At 44.8% G+C, this 19,728-nt stretch overlaps 1 protein-coding gene across 15 annotated transcripts in view; it reads left to right on the plus strand.

The window, feature by feature from the left end:
• TENM3 (teneurin transmembrane protein 3) overlaps positions 1–19,728 on the plus strand; it is a 1,613,133-nt gene that overhangs the window by 1,430,394 nt on the left and 163,011 nt on the right. For all 15 annotated transcript variants that reach the window (XM_063920671.1, XM_063920672.1, XM_063920674.1 and 12 more), the window contains one exon: positions 9,285–9,501. In XM_063920671.1, coding sequence (XP_063776741.1) covers positions 9,285–9,501 — 217 coding nt within the window. The remainder of the gene's footprint in view (positions 1–9,284; positions 9,502–19,728) is intronic.

Consider the following 19,728-nt stretch of genomic DNA (forward strand, 5'->3'; position numbering starts at 1 on the left):
CAGCATTGAGATGCCCAGCAAGGGGGGGGGGGGAGGGGCGAGCGCAACGAACACCCTTGCGGGTTTGGTGGCGAGCTGCGCCTGCCCCAGGTTCTATTCCCGCTCTATGGGTGTCGTGGAATACTCCGTTAGTCGGCATGCCTGCTGTCGGGATTGTAAGTGGGGGGGGGGTGTAAGTGCCGGTATTGTGACCGGCGGTCTCATAACTACATCTCTTCCATACATATACCCTCTGTGAAGCCATGTATAATACACAATGTATTATATATAAACAACAAGCTGTGGATTTCTTATAACCTTCCACTGAACATACTCTGTAAAAATGCAACACTTATAAACTTAGAATCTTCCCAAAAGCATTACAATATTTTGTGCATTCACCAGCCACATTTGTACCTTATACTGTGCACTTTGGCATTTATGCCACTCAAAGGCATTTCGAACAGGAATATTGTATCTTATTTAAGCAGCCCTGGAGTGTTGTTAGTGATTACAGCTCGGGTTATTTGGAGCTGCTGCTGATTGGATTGTGCTCAGCATATAAGCATTCCTTTTGTAAGGAGGGGATTTATTTATTTCAATTCCAATCTCCTAAGTACAATTTGCTCCTGCAAAGCATTTCCATGATACGTGTTGCAGCCATTCCCGAAACTCCAGGAGATTCACCCAATGACCTGCCATAAGTCGGCAGCTGTGTCTCGGCACAATTACTTAAACAAGCGCCTTGTGCTACCGGCACACTTTAAGTACCACTCAGCAATCATCAGGGCAAATCTGCTGAGACGTTCAAGTGAGGATTGAGCATTACAAATGTATATCTATGGTTTTTTGTTCTTTGTAGAATCTTTCCAATATATCCACACACACAATTCTACTGCAAAGTTTAGATTACCCTGTAAATCTCTGGCCATGTTATCAGCAGTGCCTTCTACTGGGAAATACAAATATCATTAAGTTGCTCAATTACCAAAAATGCAGGATATCACACCAATCAGACAAATACACCATGCTCAGCTTTTAGCTATTTTACAAAGAGATTGTGTGTTCCTAAGCTGAGAAAAGAAGAGCTGAAAAAATACTGTCTCTCATTCAGGAAGGACTAAACAGCTGAGGCGCAGCACAAATTAGGGATGGCCATCGGTGGGTTCATCGATGGTACCATTGATGGATAACCTCATTGGTGTTAAACCATCTGTTAGGGGACCATCGATGGTTTTACCCATCGATGGTTACCCCTGCATTACTGTACATAGAAATACGGGCCAATCAGATCCAGGGGGTGTGGCCTTGCGGTTGTCAGAAGGTGGGGCTAAGCTCTGTGCCCTGACACTTTGAGGGGAAAAATAAATAAATTGATAGCACTGAACCATCGATGGCGGGAAAACAGCTGGTGCTCCCCCATCGATAGTAAAAGTTTTCAACATCGGTCATAGACCATCAACGATTTAGAATCATCGATGGTCGATGGCCATCCCTAGCACAAATTCCTCACCAACATTTGCTGCAGCAGATCTATTCATATTTGCACCAGCCAATATAGTGCCTCCCATGTGGGGCACATGCAGCCACACTGCTCTGTCTAGTTTTCTGGAGAAGTGTAAACATTTTAGATTTCATTTTGCGGAGTGAGACAGACGTGCGACCATTTGCACTTCTCAGATGCATTCTGTAGCACGCATTTTGCACATTTACTCATCCCCCCGAGTATGGCAGGGGATGCCGGCTGAACTTTGACATTTTTTTAAAATGGGCGATCACTTACAAGGCATGGTTGTCCCTTGTAAGTGATTGCCCCTTTAAAAAAAAGTCTGCATTCGGCTGGCATTCTGCAGGGCCGCCGAACTCGGGCGGCATTACATCCCTATCTATCTATCTATCTATCTATCTATCTATCTATCTATCTATCTATCTATCTATCTATCTGTCTGTCTGTCTATGCAAACATACAGTAGTCCCATATGTAATAAGCCATCTACATAAGTGATTGGCAACAACACTTGTAGCCTTTCCTTGGGTCCCCCGGCTTGTTCTTAATTTATGCCTAATCAGTCCACACTCATACCCAGTGGCAGCTGCAGGGCACACCACACATTACATGGGTTGGGGGGGGGGGCAGATGAGTAAACATACATGCAGTGTTGTATGTAATATACCGTGTATGCTGACTGCCTTACCTCAGGGACCGGCAGTGCTGCGTGTTTCACAGTCACCGCTGCACCCTGGACATAGCACTCGGCTTCACTTCTCCATCTAAGACCACCCCTGACTTCCATTGGCTAGTTTGACAGGAGTCTGGGGGCAGGCTTAGGAGAAGTGGAGCGGAATGCGCCGTCCCGGGTCCAGTGGCTGCTGTGACATTACTTGATTCCTGAAGTAAGGCAGGCAGCACATATATTACATACAACATTGCATGTATGTTTATATTTGCTAACTCTCCCCTCCCATGCAGTGTGTGGTGTGGGCTACCTGTCACTGCTTATACCCCTCTCACACTGCTGCAATAACCCAGGACGGGGCTTGGTGTGAAATGGTCCCCCGAGTTAGGGGGTAGTGCAAATGTGTGACCAGGGTCATCTGACCCGGGTCCTGTTAATACCCTATAGAGAGCCGGCTCACCGGCACTAGGAGATGAGCCGGCAGAGGAGAAGCCCCGACAATAACTTGGTTCCATCCTGTGAAGTGAACAGATTTCAAGTTGCTGTGACACGGCCTGAAACCCATGTTCAGTGACTTGGGCTGGACCTGTATTTTGTTGTGAATGGGTAATTCTTGCTTTTTGCCCAATCAAACGTTACTCGGGGCTGGAGAAGCTTAGCAGGGCATAAATCATAGCATGTGTGTGGGCTAGTGGGGCAAAAAGCAAAGAATAATACTGAGAATGATCTTTGTTTGGCGCAGGCAACTATAGTGTTGTGTGACCACCCAAAGTAAGGTATAGAATCTGTACTCCCAGTGAGGGGTGAGTGGGAGATATGAAGTGTCATTTGGTAGAGTCTGTAGGAGATGGGCAATGGGTGTTATTATAGGGCAAGAGATGTGTATAAGGTATAACGAGTTTTGTGACAAACAGAGTTCTCAAAGGCATGTGGGTGATAGGGAAGTGATGATTGTAAGTTGTCTGATGGATGTTTTGGGGCAAGTGGGGGTCTACAGTGGCATGTGAGGAAATCTGAATGGCGTTTGGTGGTGTATGTAAGATCTGGTGTAGGGACATATGGTATCTCTTAATAACATTTATGTTTTTAACAAATGACTGCAATGAAGGGTAATGGGTAAAAAGGCTCTCTTGAAGGTTAGAGGGCCCCACAAGCAACCTTGGACATGTATAAAAAGGTATAAAATGAGTGGTAGTACAGGTCGGATAAAAGATGTGTAGTACTTACAAACATATAGTACAATAAAAAATGTATTGACTAAATAATAAGCATAAAACATTGTATAAAACATGAATGTCAATAATTGCACACAATATTAGATCCACAATAAGAGATCCTCTATTCTTATATTGCTTCCAACAGCAATATACAGTATGCTAATGATGTACCAAATGCCAGCGCTAACAAGGCAACTGATATTTACTTTGCTTTTCAGTATGGGAAGGAACCGCTGTGCTGGAATTAACGAATGTTTCTTATTTATAACAAACGGGACAACTAATGTGTCTGCGCTTACAGTGCATGAGCTTTCCCTATTGGATAATGTGTTCATAATCAGAACATCAGGCTGCTGTACTATAAACCACAAGCTGTATAAGCTTTGTGTCATTTCTATCCCATCAGACAGTGATGTTTGTACTTACTGACGCTAAGGGTCATAGGTTCTAGCATCTTAACTGTGATAGTGACCTGATAGGCAAAAGCCCGGATCTCTGGTTTGGTAGTAGTAAGTGGTGGATTGGCATCAGTAGTATCTCACCATCCACCAGTTGGTCATATAAACTGAAACAAAAAAAAAAGAAAAATCGTAAATTCAGGTTGTGGATCCACAGGTACAGGAATAGTCTAAAATCTTCCGTACCCAACTCTCACCATCTCGCATCCAAGGAGGGTTATTATGCTACCATACCCAACTCTCACCAAGCTCATGATAGCCAATAAGAGATATTGGTGATCAATCCGAGTTGTTCGCTCGCAAGCTGCTTTTAGCAGCATTGCACACGCTAAGCCGCCGCCTACTGGGAGTGAATCTTAGCATAGTAAAATTGCGAACGAAAGATTAGCAGAATTGCGAATAGACACTTCTTAGCAGTTTCTGAGTAGCTCCACACTTACTCGGCAACTGCGATCAGTTCAGTCAGTTTCGTTCCTGGTTTGACGTCACAAACACACCCAGCGTTCGCCCAGACACTCCTCCGTTTCTCCAGCCACTCCCGCGTTTTTCCCAGAAACGGCAGCGTTTTTTCGCACACTCCCATAAAACGGCCAGTTTCCGCCCAGAAACACCCACTTCCTGTCAATCACATTACGATCACCAGAACGAAGGAAAAACCTCGTAATGCCGTGAGTAAAATACCTAACTGCATAGCAAATTTACTTGGTGCAGTCGCAGTGCGAACATTGCGCATGTGCAATTAGTGGAAAATCGCTGCGATGCGAAGAAAATTACCGGGCGAACAACTCGGAATGAGGGCCATTATGCTGCTGGGATTTGGGTAGAAATCACAGAGCAGTATATAGTGACACAGGGACATCTCAGTTTATTGAAAATAGTATATTGAAACATGGAATTGTATTAAAAATTATGAATCAGTATACAGAGCATATTGCAGTAGCTTATTTCCGTGCACTGTAAATAATGGGGCTGATGCAGAGTGAGTACTGTGCTAACCTACACATGCATACAGATGTATTCCTTCATCATTGCTGCAATCACATTAAATAACACTTCTAGTCATACCCAGGGGGTAAATCAGAGTTGATCGCAGCAGCAAATTTGTTAGCAGTTGGGCAAAACCATGGGGGTAATTCCAAGTTGATCTCAGCAGGACTTTTTTTAGCAGATGGGCAAAACCATGTGCACTGCAGGGGAGGCAGATATAACATGTGCAGAGAGAGTTAGATTTGGGTGGGTTATTTTATTTTTGTGCATGGTAAATACTGGCTGCTTTATTTTTACACTGCAAATTAGATTGCAGATTGAACACACCACACCCAAATCTAACTCTCTCTGCACATGTTAAATCTGCCTCCCCTGCAGTGCACATGGGTGGTCATTCCGAGTTGTTCGCTCGGTAATTTTCTTCGCATCGCAGCGATTTTCCGCTAACTGCGCATGTGCAATGTTCGCACTGCGACTGCGCCATGTAAATTTGCTATGCAGTTAGGAATTTTACTCACGGCATTACAAGGTTTTTCCTTCGTTCTGGTGATCGTAATGTGATTGACAGGAAGTGGGCGTTTCTGGGCGGAAACTGGCCGTTTCATGGGAGTGTTTGAAAAAACGCTACCGTTTCTGGGAAAAATGCGGGAATGGCTGGAGAAACGGAGGAGTGTATGGCCGAACGCTGGGTGTGTTTGTGACGTCAAACCAGGAACGACAAGCACTGAACTGATCGCAGATGCCGAGTAAGTCTCGAGCTACTCAGAAACTGCACAGAGAAGTCTTTTCGCAATATTGCGAATCTTTTGTTCGCAATTTTGATAAGCTAAGATTCACTCCCAGTAGGCGGCGGCTTAGCGTGTGCAAAGCTGCTAAAAGCAGCTTGCGAGCGAACAACTCGGAATGAGGGCCATGGTTTTGCCAATCTGCTAACAAAAGTCCTGCTGCGATCAACTTGGAATTACCCCCCATGTGCACTGCAGGTGGGGCAGATATAACATGTGCAGAGAGAGTTAGATTTGGGTGGGGTATTTTGTTTCCGTGCAGGGTAAATACTGGCTGCTTTATTTTTACACTGCAATTTAGATTTCAGTTTGAACTTACCCCACCCAAATCTAACTTTCTGCACGTTATATCTGCCCCCCCAACCCCTGCAGTGTACATGGTTTTGCCCAACTGCTAACAAGTTTGCTGCTGCGATCAACTCTGAATTAGGCCCCTAGTCGTGAGCGTCTGCTAACACGAGGCGTCTTTGTCTGCATTTTTTTCCTCAAAATCTGATTACCATCACTATGCAAAAAGACGCACAAGCATTCTCTGCTGGTTAAAAAGATATGCAGCATGCCTGTACTGTGTGTGTGACCATGTCTGTATCTGTTTTCCTAGAAAACACCGTAATGTACCATTTCATATGTAGATACAGCCGCAAACACATACAGAATATAGGTATGCCGCATATCATTTCACTCAGCAGAGTCTGCTTGTGCATCTTATGTGCATTGTGATGCAAATAATACGCATTTTCAGAAAAAAAGACGCACAACGTTAGCAGAGTTGCATGGGAACTGCAGGCTCTCTCACGCCATGCATCTCGCTCTGCACGGCATATTAGGCTGGTTGTATGAGGACACATCTTTACTGCATGATTTCACTCTGCTCATGAAATTACATATGCTGGTGCTATATATATGTTAGTATATATTCACCAACGCAGATTTGCAAGATTCTGTCACTGATACCTGCTTGTGTCTATATGGGTGGGATTAGGTAAGAATATGTTTACACTGTATTGTATGCATGGACATGTGCAGATAGCAGAAGATAATTGTGAATGACCCCAGCATTAAAGGCCAGTACACACATCCAGAGATGTGTGCGAGCGATCTATCAGTGACCGCTCAGCACACATCTCTCCCCCCACTCAGCACAGCGCGATGTGTGCTGAGCGAGGGGGACGGACGGATGGGGGGCCGCTCATTTCACCCAGCGGTGAAATGAGCGATGTGCTAGATTGTGCCTGCATGCAGGCCAATCTAGCACCAGCGATAGCGACGCACGGGGCCTTGCTTCGCTATCGCTGGGGGGCATACACATGAGAGATCCGTGCTTAAAATCTAAGCAATATAGTCAGATTGCTTAGATTTTAAGAATGGATCTCTCCGTGTGTACTCCCCTTAAGGAACCAGTTGTTATTGACTGTTTGCTCCGCTGATACTGATTGGTGATTTCTTTGTTGCTCACCACTTTAATATGCGTGTGTGTGTGTGTGTGTGTGTGTTTAAGCAAAACTTTTTTTTGTTCACAAGTATATTAAGATAGATGATGCCTTGCATATAGTCACAATTTTAGTTTTTTTTTTTTTTTTTTTGGGGGGGGGGGGGGGGGGGGGTAAACGAGAACGACATCTATTATTATTATTGTCCTTTATTTTTATGATGTGATAAGGATTCTGCAGCGCCAAATCTCAATTAACTCTAGTATTATCTCATTTTTTATCTCTCTCCACATACTCCACACTCCACCAATAGCAATTCAGCATGTAAGGGGAATTTCACTATTGCCTTGCTAACAATTCTCTGCCATTACTTCCATTCTGTCCCTTACCTACATGCATGGCCACACCCCCTATTATCAGGGCCTATCAGATGTCTTGACTACGTTGCTGCTTATAACAATGTTATATAAAAATAGGCACATTACTAATATCAATCCTGTGTTATAACAGTCAGTTTGGTACTGTAATCTACAGTAGGATTGTTTCTCATATAGTTACCATTGATTCATTTTGGGACATGGGGGTTGATTTATCAAGCAGTGAAAACAGTAGAGAAGGTAAGCAGTTGCCATAGCAACCAGTTAGCTTTGAGGTAACATTTATCAAGTACATTGTATAAAATGATAGAGTAAAGCTTATTGTTTGCTAGAGAGAGCTTCACCACTGGCCTACTTCTCCTCTCTTCTCACTGCTTCCTACCTCAACCTCATAGTGTGTTGGTTATAATAAGGTGTGTTTTGTTGTCACTGTGAATGGAGGGGCGTACCAGTTTCTAAGTGTACACTAAGCACTCATTTCTATATTCTCATGTGAGCGACCCTTGTTCCAGGGTACAGTGTGCCTTTCAGTCCATCCCAATGGGTTAAATAAATGGAGTATGACCTAGCAGTATGCCAGAGTAGAGTTCCACTTGTGCTCCGCTTGGCCGGGCGAGTGGTTTCTGTTAGTTATACTAGATAATAGAGACTACTGACGTGCAGAGAAAGAATGAGAAATATTTTCTCCAGTTATAAAGAGCCAGATTCATAACCATCCGTCATTCGCTTGGGCAAGTTGCTGATAAACTCCACACAAAAATAACAAACAGTATGTCCCTGCATCTTGGCTGGGGAAAATGAGATCCTTCCACTGATTGATGTCAGCAGAGAGGCTTGTAAAAAAAAATGCATTTCCAGCTGATTAGTTCAGAATGTGTCAATCTCATGCAGTTTTTATGACCCACACACTACATGCCAGATGTACATTTGCTTTTTATAAACTAACAAAGATGAATTACTAAATGCAAGTACTTTTCCCCCTGGAAACATACCCAGTCTTGCCCAGGAGAATATGTGAGCGTTATTTTGTAATAAATCACAAAGTGCTACTTTATATCACTTTAGGGGAAGGCCTATAGGGATATTTCATATTTCCATGGATTGGATACATGGCAGTCACTTGTGATTGCATGCCAGCAGGGTAGGGGGATGCGGGCATTATTATAGCTGACAGATATTTCTGCAGGTACCATTTGATGTCACACTAAAGAGGTCTTGTTATATTTCATCTGAGAACTATAGTGTGGTTTCAATAATTTCTGTTACATTTTCTATTTATAGTCCTAAAAGCGTCAGCCAGAATAGCGGTTTCAGATGGCTACATATCAAACAGGGGTTTTTGGAATGAGAACATTAGTAAGTAAAATTAGTGGGCATATGACAGGTCTGTATCACTCTTGCTGACACAGCCCTGCTGATGCTCCGACTGATAATAGTTATTAAACTCTGCACATCTAATTCACATCCGACCAACAGTAAGTGATGATCTATTCCAGTAGCTGTACTATATCAGCCTTTGAGCATGGACTCGTGTAAGTGTTTAATTTAATTTGGCTCTTGCAGAATACTGACACTCCAACAGATTTCTCTGTGTGGTTACATCCATCTCAAACAGTCACATATCTTTTAAACAGCGTAAAGTCAAATTGGAACTATCCGCTTGCATTTTTCTCCTGGTGACATGTATAAAAGCAGCTTAGCCTTCCTCGGTGAGAGCATTCTCTGCTCAATGTTGCGTTTCTATTTGGCCAGCTATCTAAACGATAGGCGGTGTGTCCGATCTTGGACACGGCGGAGCACTGAAAGCGTTAATAAAGTAAAGAAGACATAATCGTGATGAGTATAAATTCAATAAAGTTGCTTTCTTCTGGCAGATGGCTTAATCGACTGTATGGACCCAGACTGCTGCTTGCAGAGCTCCTGCCAGAATCAGCCGTATTGCCGAGGTCTACCTGATCCACAGGACATTATCAGCCAGAGCCAGCAGTCACCGTCCCAGCAGGCTGCCAGGTCTTTCTACGATAGGATCAGCTTCCTCACAGGACCTGACAGCACCCATGTCATACCTGGAGACAACCCTTTCAATAAAAGGTAAAGCTGTCAGTGGGACTAACAATATGTGCAGAATAACAGCTAGAGGTTTTTTTTTTTAGGTGATTTTCAACAGCTTTATCAACACGTCACCACTTTACAAAAAAGCATTGTTAAACTTTTCCATAATGGAAAAAAATGCTAGTAGTAAACATCTCCTAATTATACATAAATAAGCTGATGTGTGAGTTTATCGTATTAGAATCATTTATTTAGCCAGCAAACTGGAAAAATACTTAAATATAACCTAAAATAATAAGATCATGTTATGAATGAATCCCTTTATTGCATAGTGAATTGCAGAATTAAATATTAAATATGTGGACATGGAATCACATTGGCTTCGTCTTCATACTCTTGACAGAAGAGTGAAGTAGACTTGACACATTACCATGCGATGATTTCTGCATTGGAAATGTGCATCCAAAATAAAACCAGAACCCAAAATAAATTGCTGGGTGAAGTCTGGCCAAACAAACTTATTGCAGTGTAAAGGGGGATCTGCCACTTTCAGGCCTGCCAGTCACTTTGTGCACATCAATAGTACACCAGCTTATAGAATTAGTATAAAAAAAGAAAAACCCAAGATTCAGAGTAGTAGCACCAGGGGCAGATTTAGGGGACAGGCCACCCCTAGGCACCTTATTGCCCCCCCCCCCCCTTCCAATAAGTCATTGTTTAGCAACAAAACAAAAGGAAAGATGTTACAGAACATTGATGTATTCCTTTAGCAGATGTGTGATGCAAAATGTATGTCAAAGCGAAGTACCATGCTCATCCACAGAGACACATAAAGAGAGTGTGTCAGTGGCTCTCCAGAAGATATCACACAAGACCAGTCACCCCATCCCACAAGGCTCTGTGTTTGGCCTTCAGTACCACCTCCCAGGGGCGTATTTTCAGAGGAGGGGGCGCATGTGCAGTCTCCCTTCGGGCACCCTCCTGTCTAAAGGTGGCCATACCTTAAGCCGAGGTATCCCATGCAGTCTAGCATGCGATACCTCGGCAACACCCCACCGGCGGCTATATCGCATACGATACATCGTATGCTGTAATTTTGCATACAGTGTTTCGAATGCGATCCCATTCACTGCTCCGGGATACGGTGTATCCATGGTGCAGCAGTGACAATCTCTGGATCCGATTCAATGCGCACGAGACCGCGCCTCGGATAGGAAACGGAAGTAAATGACATATGATTTGACACTTTTTTTGACGAGATTTACCGACCCGATGGGTCGAAATCGTGTAGAAAAGGGCCAAATCGTACTAGTGTATGGGGGCCTTAAGTGGCAGAGCTTTAGTTGCACTAGAATGCTCCGGCACTGTGCCAGAGTCTACTGCGCCTGTTGATTGGCACGGTGGCCATTTTCCCAGTGATTTCCCTACTGTGCTGGAGCAAAATGTCAGAAAAATGGGTATCACGCCATTGTCCTGGTGATTTTGCAGCACTGCCAAGCCAGGACTCTGAAGAGGTAAGTATTGGAAGAAATGGGTGCAGCATGAGCGGTGTAGGCCCCCCTGTTCCCAGAGGCCCATGTGCACCCCACTAACTGTCTCTAACCCCCTCCTAATGTAATATGCCACTGTTTGCCTACCCAGGCTACATTACTCCTATTATAGCACTGAAGTAGAGAAGTATACTTCTTCTGTACTAAAAGTCCCAAGAGTACATAATAATTGTAGGTGTCATTTCATTTTAAGCACAGTTGAAGTATTATTGTATAGTGTTTATTCAAATGCTGGCTGTCCTCAATCTTTCTGCTCTTCACACATATTTTTCAAAGTCTGCTTGAATGTTTTTTCCTTTTTTGTTTTCATTGTTTTGTTCAGCGCATTTAGTTCCATATGTCCATGTAGCAGAAAGTATTCCATTCCCAGCCTCTCGATGCAAGCACCGCACAAGGTGCTAATGACATCTGTCTGATTTATTCTGAATGTGAAAAAAAATCCAATATTAACTGAATACTTAGTTTCAAAATTATGACGGAATTGTCCTTTAATATTCCAAAGTGTGTTTATTTTCATATTTTTTTTATATGTTTGCTCCTCCTTTTTTATTAATATAAATTGCAAGGAAAAAATTCATTATGAAGCAGTGATTTCATAATCCGCCTGACTGGTGTTCTACTGAGGCGGTAATGATGTAAAATAGTAGCAGTAACTGAGAGCAGGTGCCTAGTGTCCTGCTGAGTGAAAGAAGATGATTTACACTAGAACTCCTGGGTCTGAGGTAATTTAACAGTATTAATGCAGTTAGGCACAGCAGTTGATTAAAAGTTGTTGCACAAATGTTCCTTATTGCCCCCTCTAAATCTCTTCTGTTCCTGCTCCCAGCAGATGTACCAATTGCAGCAGAATTAATTGGAGGAATACTTTTCTCTGTGCAAGTGCCAGATATTTGACATGTGGAAACTGAAGGGTTATACATTTGTGACAGATTTCATAGCTACTGTAAATAGATGGACTAATCATTTTGTACCATGCCTTTCATTAGGCGATATTAGCCTCTGAGATTGTAATAACTCTGCAGGCTTTTGCATATTCCTTACGTGTGAAGGTTCTGTACAGAGAACTTAACCACTTAACTGACCATTTTGTTTTCTCCAAAACAACACAAAAATTGTAGTTTATTTTCATTTAATAAAGTTTACAATGTACAAATATTTTGTTTAAAAAATATATACATAGGAGGTGTTTTTGCACCCTACCCCCCACTCCCGTGTCCATAGGCCCCCATTGTAATATTTCACACCACCCATCAGAAACATTCCCTCTAGTGGCATAAGATCCCCACCCCCCGTGATACGCACGTACACCTAGCGTGCACATGAATATTTGCCGTACCCATGGCCATTCACTTTCCATTGGTGCGGCAATAGTCACAGCCCGGCGCGCCCAGGCAAGTCTAGCCACGCTGGAAGTGCACGTGCGGCCGCATGTCTATAATTGTAGATCCCCTGGAGAAGCACCCACCCTCACTCCCAATGTCATTGGGATCCAGTGAAGTCCCCACCCTTCCCCATGTGTTGTTTTAAAGTATTTTATTTTCTATTAATATATCCCCCCCCCCCCCAGTGGCAAAATATGTCACCCCCATTTACCCCATTTTATTTGGTATGGGCGCACGAGCCCCAGGTTGCTGTTCGAAAAGCATTCTGGAGCACAATTTTTGGGGCTGCAGCAGCAGGAGGAAATCTGTTCTGCACAACAGCCGGAGGAAGCAGAAGGGCAGCACCGACATATGAGATACGACCAGGTCAGGTAACGCACTCATGGCTGCGGTCGTATCCCATACATTTAAGCCAGCAAGTGGTTAAAGAGCATGCTGTTTAAGGAGCGACATGCTAGCTATAAGCTGTTGTCTTGGATTTATGGTAGAGCCTGGGGGGGTAGATGTATCAAACCTTAGAGAAAGATAAGGTGGAGAGAGATAAAGTACTAACCATTCAGCATCTGCCATCTTACAAGCTTTGTTTGAAAAATGACAGGAGCTGATTGGTTATGCTGGGCATACACCGTATATTTATCTGAGCTATCCGCCTAATATGTGCTGGACCGATCCAAAACAATCCAACATTTTCATCCGATGCAATATTTTAAAGTCACAAGTCCGCTGCATCAGGAATGCACTACAGTGGCTGACCGACAGACATTTCCCCTGTTCCTTTAGAGTGTAGAAATGCAGATATCGTGGCCAATACGTGTGAGATACTCTGGGAGTCAGGATGTCTGATAAAATTAGTTAAAAGATAATCCTATATTGGAAAATCAATACAGGCGCTTTAGTATATAAAACCACACTATTAATAATTATTAAAATGCTGCTCTCAGAAGGTATTCTGTTATACCTAAAGTACCAAAATTATTTATAGACAACTCTGATAGAGAACTCTAATAGAGAGCGCAAAAATATATAATAATAAAAACAATTTATTATTCTACACAACATATATTTGTATTCAATTGAACATATATATCAGAGCTAGAGAGCCACAACCCAATCAAAAGAGATCCTAAATCATATAATATACACCATATAATTGATATGTATTACATACCTTCTGAAGAAACCAACACTAGCTAAGTCGGAGAAACGCGTCAAGGGTCTGAGATACGGAGCCGCAATACCACTTTCCCCACATCCAGGACATTTTTATCCAGCTATATCAAAGATTGCCAGCGCGGATATAGGTGCGCCTCACCGATTGTTATTCACAGCCCAGCTTACTGCCACTTCTTCAAGTGCCGTTTGGACCTTGTGCGATAGGACCGGGCACCAACGTTAAACATCCACAGCCGCTACAGCCGCTTAGTCCTTGCACAATAAGACACGGCAATAGGAACAGCACGTATGGTGAGAATATACCCTAACAACGGCAGAGGGGTGTTATAAATTACGTTGATTAATAAGTAAAAGGTACTTTTCCTTTGGTGAAATATTGCGCATCATTGCACTAATACTGGCACCATCGAATGGGCAAAATTTACAGCATAATAGGCATTTTATACAATAACCGGGACTCAGCTGTTTAATACTTGTCTTGGACATTAAGGAACTCCTTTTTCATCTGGATAATGTCAGACTTGGTTTTGTCTGTGTCCCCGGAGGGGGCGCTAGTGGGTCAGTGGAGGTGGATGGGAGAAAACGAGGAGGCTGGATTATGTTTCTGCGCATGAGCGCAATGATATTTATTAGACAGATGGTTCACAAAACGGCAGCAGAAAATAACAGTAGGAAATGCAAATGTCAATTATACAGCGTGGCAGCTGAAAGTCTATGGTAACAGAATGAATGGTGACTGATGAAATGATAACCGGTAGTGATGATAACAGATGAGTGATAACTTGGCAGAGAATATTCTGGTATGGGAACCAGAGCAGATTAAAACATGGAACCAGCAGAGATGGTGTTGTATGGCAAACCTGGTAGCAGAGGCAGGAGTCTGACTATGTCCACAGTGCAGGTGATGAGGCACTGGCAGCATGCAAGCTGCATCACAGGTGGAGAGATGGAACACACCTGGAGTCAGTCTCTACTGCTAGGCTGAAGCACACAGAGATGGTGGTGAGTGTGAAGCCTGTAGATGGAAGCAGGTATTGCTGGGGCTTGTAGTTCCACGGAGCTGTGAGAAGTAACCAGGAGTACAGAGTCTTAAGTAGATAGCCAGGAACACGGAACAGCAGGTAGGTATCCAGGTACACGGAGGAAACAGGAACCAGATCCTTACACATGAGTCGCAGGAGTGACACAAAGTTCAGGATGCCTGCAGACTGATCCTGCAGCTTCATATATACCCCTTGTTACACAGTCATTGGTGGAGTGAGGAAAAGTGGGTGCGGCCAAGCACCGGATTGGCCGCCGTATGCTGACTGCTGGAGGCTGTCATGGCGGCGCCCATGCCGCGGCCTAGCGGGAACGCGGCGTGCTACACGCCCGCTATCACAGGAGCGCTCCCAGGCCCAGGATGGCGTCCGATGGCAGAGACGCGGACGACAGATGAACGCAGGGACCCAGGACGGAGTCCGCAGCGGCGGACAGATGTCACCGTGGTGAGTCGATTCCTGACAGTACCCCCCCCTTTAAGGGTGGGCACCGAACACCCACGTGGCTTGGAAGGATGAGTGTTATGGAAGACACGGACCAACCTCGGAGCATGGACATCCAACGAATTTACCCAACTTCTCTCCTCTGGGCCATAACCGGACCAATCGACAAGGTATTGAAGACGTCCATACCGGCAACGGGAATCCAGAATCTTGCCAATCTCGAACTCCACGCCCCGCTGAGTTCGAACTTTGGGACCAACTGGAAGAGCTCTTTGGAAACGATTCAGGACTAAAGGTCTGAGGAGAGAAACATGAAAAGCATTAGGTATTCGCAGAGAAGGTGGTAACTTCAGCTTGTAGGCCACAGGGTTGATGACTCTTTCGACAGGAAAGGGACCAATGAAACGTGGTGCAAATTTCATAGACGGGACCCTAAGACGGAGGTTCCGGGTAGACAGCCAAACCCTGTCCCCAGGTTTCAGGCTAGGAACTGCACGTCTTTTGCGATCAGCAAAGTATTTATACCGGCTGGAGGCCTTTTTGAGAGAAGTGTGAATCTTCCTCCAGATTGAAGAAAACTGACTCAGGGCAGTAGTGGCAGCAGGAACATCCATGTGAGGGAGTTCTTGGAAATCTGGAACACGAGGATGTTGCCCATACACTGCAAAGAATGGAGTTGTCTCAGTAGCAGTGTGGTAGCGGAAGTTGTGGGCAAACTCGGCCCATGGGAGCAGATCAAACCAGTCATCCTGAGAAGATGAAACATACAACCTTAAAAATGTCTCTAGTTCTTGATTTACCCTCTCTGTCTGCCCATTCGTCTGAGGGTGGTAAGATGACGAGAACTTCAGTTTAACCTGCATGGCAGAACAGAGAGCCCTCCAAAACCTCGCTACAAACTGTACACCTCGGTCGGATATTATTTCTGAGGGTAGACCATGTAAGCGGAAAATCTCCCGTAGGAAGATTTGGGCGAGTTTTGGGGCAGAAGGGAGACCCTGGAGAGGAACAAAATGGGCCATCTTGGTAAATCTTTCCACTACAACCCAGATGGTATTGTATCCTTGAGAAGGAGGAAGGTCGGAGATAAAGTCCATGGACAGGTGTGACCAAGGGCGACTAGGAACAGACAATGGTTGTAACTGACCTGCTGGAGACTGACGAGGAGTCTTGTGCTGCACACACTTAGGACAGGATGCCACGAAATCCTTGATGTCAGCTTTCATCTTTGGCCACCAGTATGTCTCAGAGAGGAACTTGAAGGTTTTCAGAACACCGGGATGACCAGTGAACTTGGATTGATGGGCCCAAGACAGCAACTTGGGACGGAGTTCTGGGGAAACAAAAGTCTTACCAGGAGGAGGAGCTGGGGAGACTTGAGATGCAGCAAATACCACTGGACTCAGGATGGAATGTGGAACTGAGTCAGACGTTTCCTCTACGGATTCCATAGATCGGGATAAGGCGTCAGCTTTAACATTCTGCGAACCTGGGCGGAAATGAAGCTTAAAGTTAAAACGTGAGAAAAACATAGCCCACCTGGACTGGCGAGGATTAAGGCACTGGGCTGCCTTTAAATATAGCAGATTTTTATGATCCGTGTAGATGTTGAACGGATGTTTGGCCCCTTCCAGGAGATACCTCCATTCCTCGAGGGCCAGCTTAATCGCCAGTAGTTCTTGATCTCCAACGGAATAGTTAGCTTCTGCAGGGAGGAATTTATGAGAATAAAATCCACAGGGGTGGATTTTCCCATCAGTTCCCTTCTGGGAGAGAACAGCTCCAACTCCAACTGTAGAGGCATCCACCTCCAACTCGAACGGTCTGTTTACATCTGGCTGGGACAGAACTGGAGCAGACATAAAGGCCAGCTTGATTTTCTGGAAGGCCGCTAAAGCCTCTTCTGACCAGTTGGAATGGTCTGCCCCTTTCCGAGTTAAGTTGGTAATAGGAGCGATGAGAGTGGAGAATCCCCGAATAAATTTCCTATAGTAGTTGGCAAATCCCAGGAACCGCTGAATAGACTTGAGAGAATTTGGAATGGACCAATTGGCAATGGCTTCCAACTTTGTCGGGTCCATCTGGAGATCCGATCCGGAAATTATATATCCCAGGAAGGGTATAGAGGAAACTTCAAAGGTACACTTGGATAGTTTACCGTAGAGCCGGTTCTCACGAAGACGTCGGAAGACTTCACGGACTTGTAGACGATGAGAGGGAAGATCTTGGGAGAAGATGAGGATATCATCCAGATAAACAACGAGGTATTTATACAGAACGTCACGGAAGATTTCGTTCACAAAGTGTTGGAACACTGCTGGGGCATTACTCAACCCGAATGGCATTACCAGGTACTCGTAATGACCATCTCGAGTGTTAAAAGCTGTCTTCCATTCGTCACCACTCCGGATTCTGATGAGGTTGTAGGCACCGCGGAGATCTAGCTTGGTGAAGATGCGGGCTCCTTTAACTCTGTCAAATAATTCGGTAATGAGTGGTAATGGATAACTATTTTTAATGGTAATGTCATTGAGACCCCGGTAGTCAATGCATGGATGCAGTCCTCCATCCTTCTTTTTAACAAAGAAGAAGCCTGCACCAGCGGGTGATGATGAAGGACGAATGAATCCCTTCTGTAAATTCTCCCTGATGTAGTCGCTCATCGCTTCAGTTTCGGGAACAGATAACGGGTAGGTACGCCCCCTAGGTGGCTTCTTGCCAGGAAGGAGATCGATGGGACAATCCCATTCTCTATGGGGCGGCAGGACATCCGCGGCTTTTTCACTGAAGACATCAGAGAAATCTTGATAAGCCGCAGGAAGACTTGACTGGGTTTTTACTTCAGTAGACTTGATTGGACAAACTTGGGCTAAACAGGACTGATGGCAATGTGAACCCCATGAAGTAAGTTGTAACGTTGACCAGTCAAACTGTGGATTGTGTAGCTGGAGCCAGGGCATGCCCAAAACGATCTCCTGGGTGGCTTGAGGAATGACTAAGAACTTTATTAATTCTGAGTGTAGGAACCCAACTCCCAAAACCACTGGTGCAGTTTGGTGAGAAATATTCCCCTTGGAGATTCGGCTACCATCCACGGCGGTAATGTAGACTGGGTAAGAAAGTTCACATACAGGCAAGCAAAATTTATTTACCGCAGCTTGGGTGATGAAATTTCCTGCGGCTCCACAGTCCACTAATGCTGATGCAGACTGAAGCCCAACTGAAGTCTCTAAAGTCACAGGAAGGATAAGGTCTTGATTAGAAGGAGCTTGTCTAGAAGATCCCAACTTGACTCCTCCTTTACAAGTCAGGATCTGGCGTTTCCCGAACGCACTGTGCAGGAATTAATCTGGTGACCTGCAGCCGCACAATAAAGACATAGTCTCTCACGAAGTCTTCTTGACCGCTCCTCAGGAGTTAGGCGGGACCTATTTATTTGCATAGGCTCATCAGAAGGTGGAGACTGGAACTGTACGGAAGGTATCATCCTTGATCTGCGTGGCTCACTCCGAGCACGTTCATTGTTGCGTTCGCGGATGCGAGAGTCCAACTTGATGCACAAGGAAATTAAATCGGACAATTGTACAGGAAGATCGCGGGTTGCCAGTTCGTCCTTGATCCGATCAGAGAGTCCATGCCAGAAAGCTGCTACCAGGGCTTGATTGTTCCACTGAATCTCTGCGGCCAACGTCTGGAACTGGATGACATATTGTCCCATACTACGGGTACCTTGACGAAGTTGGATTAGGTCGGCAGAAGCTGATGTTGCACGACCAGGCTCGTCAAAGATCCGTCTGAAGGTTGACACGAATTCTGCATAGTTGTTAATCAGAGGGTCGGCACGTTCCCACAGAGGAGACACCCAACTCAAAGCAGATCCAGAAAGTAGAGATGATGTAGGCAACCTTGGATCTTGACGTGGGGAAATTATGTGACAACAATTCAAACTGGATTTCACATTGGTTGAGAAACCCGCGACATAACTTTGGGCTGCCATCATACTTGCTTGGCACGGGCAGGTGCAGACGTGACACTGGAGCTGATGCAGCCGGCATAGAAGGACTCACAGTACTGGCAGGTGCTGGAGTAACAGGAACTGTAGGAGTGTGTACACTAGGCAGGGATTGCTGTAGTGTATCTATCCGGGAGGACATCCCTTGCAGGAACTGGAACATCTGCTGTTGCGCAGCCTCTTGACCATCCAAACGGGAGACCAGATTTTGCAAGGCCTCTGACCCCACACTCCGTCCACCGTCCGAGTCCATCGATCCTGAACTTACTGTCAGACTTGGTTTTGTCTGTGTCCCCGGAGGGGGCGCTAGTGGGTCAGTGGAGGTGGATGGGAGAAAACGAGGAGGCTGGATTATGTTTCTGCGCATGAGCGCAATGATATTTATTAGACAGATGGTTCACAAAACGGCAGCAGAAAATAACAGTAGGAAATGCAAATGTCAATTATACAGCGTGGCAGCTGAAAGTCTATGGTAACAGAATGAATGGTGACTGATGAAATGATAACCGGTAGTGATGATAACAGATGAGTGATAACTTGGCAGAGAATATTCTGGTATGGGAACCAGAGCAGATTAAAACATGGAACCAGCAGAGATGGTGTTGTATGGCAAACCTGGTAGCAGAGGCAGGAGTCTGACTATGTCCACAGTGCAGGTGATGAGG

Source organism: Pseudophryne corroboree, chromosome 1 (genome assembly GCF_028390025.1).
Source record: "Pseudophryne corroboree isolate aPseCor3 chromosome 1, aPseCor3.hap2, whole genome shotgun sequence".
NCBI lineage: Eukaryota > Metazoa > Chordata > Amphibia > Anura > Myobatrachidae > Pseudophryne > Pseudophryne corroboree.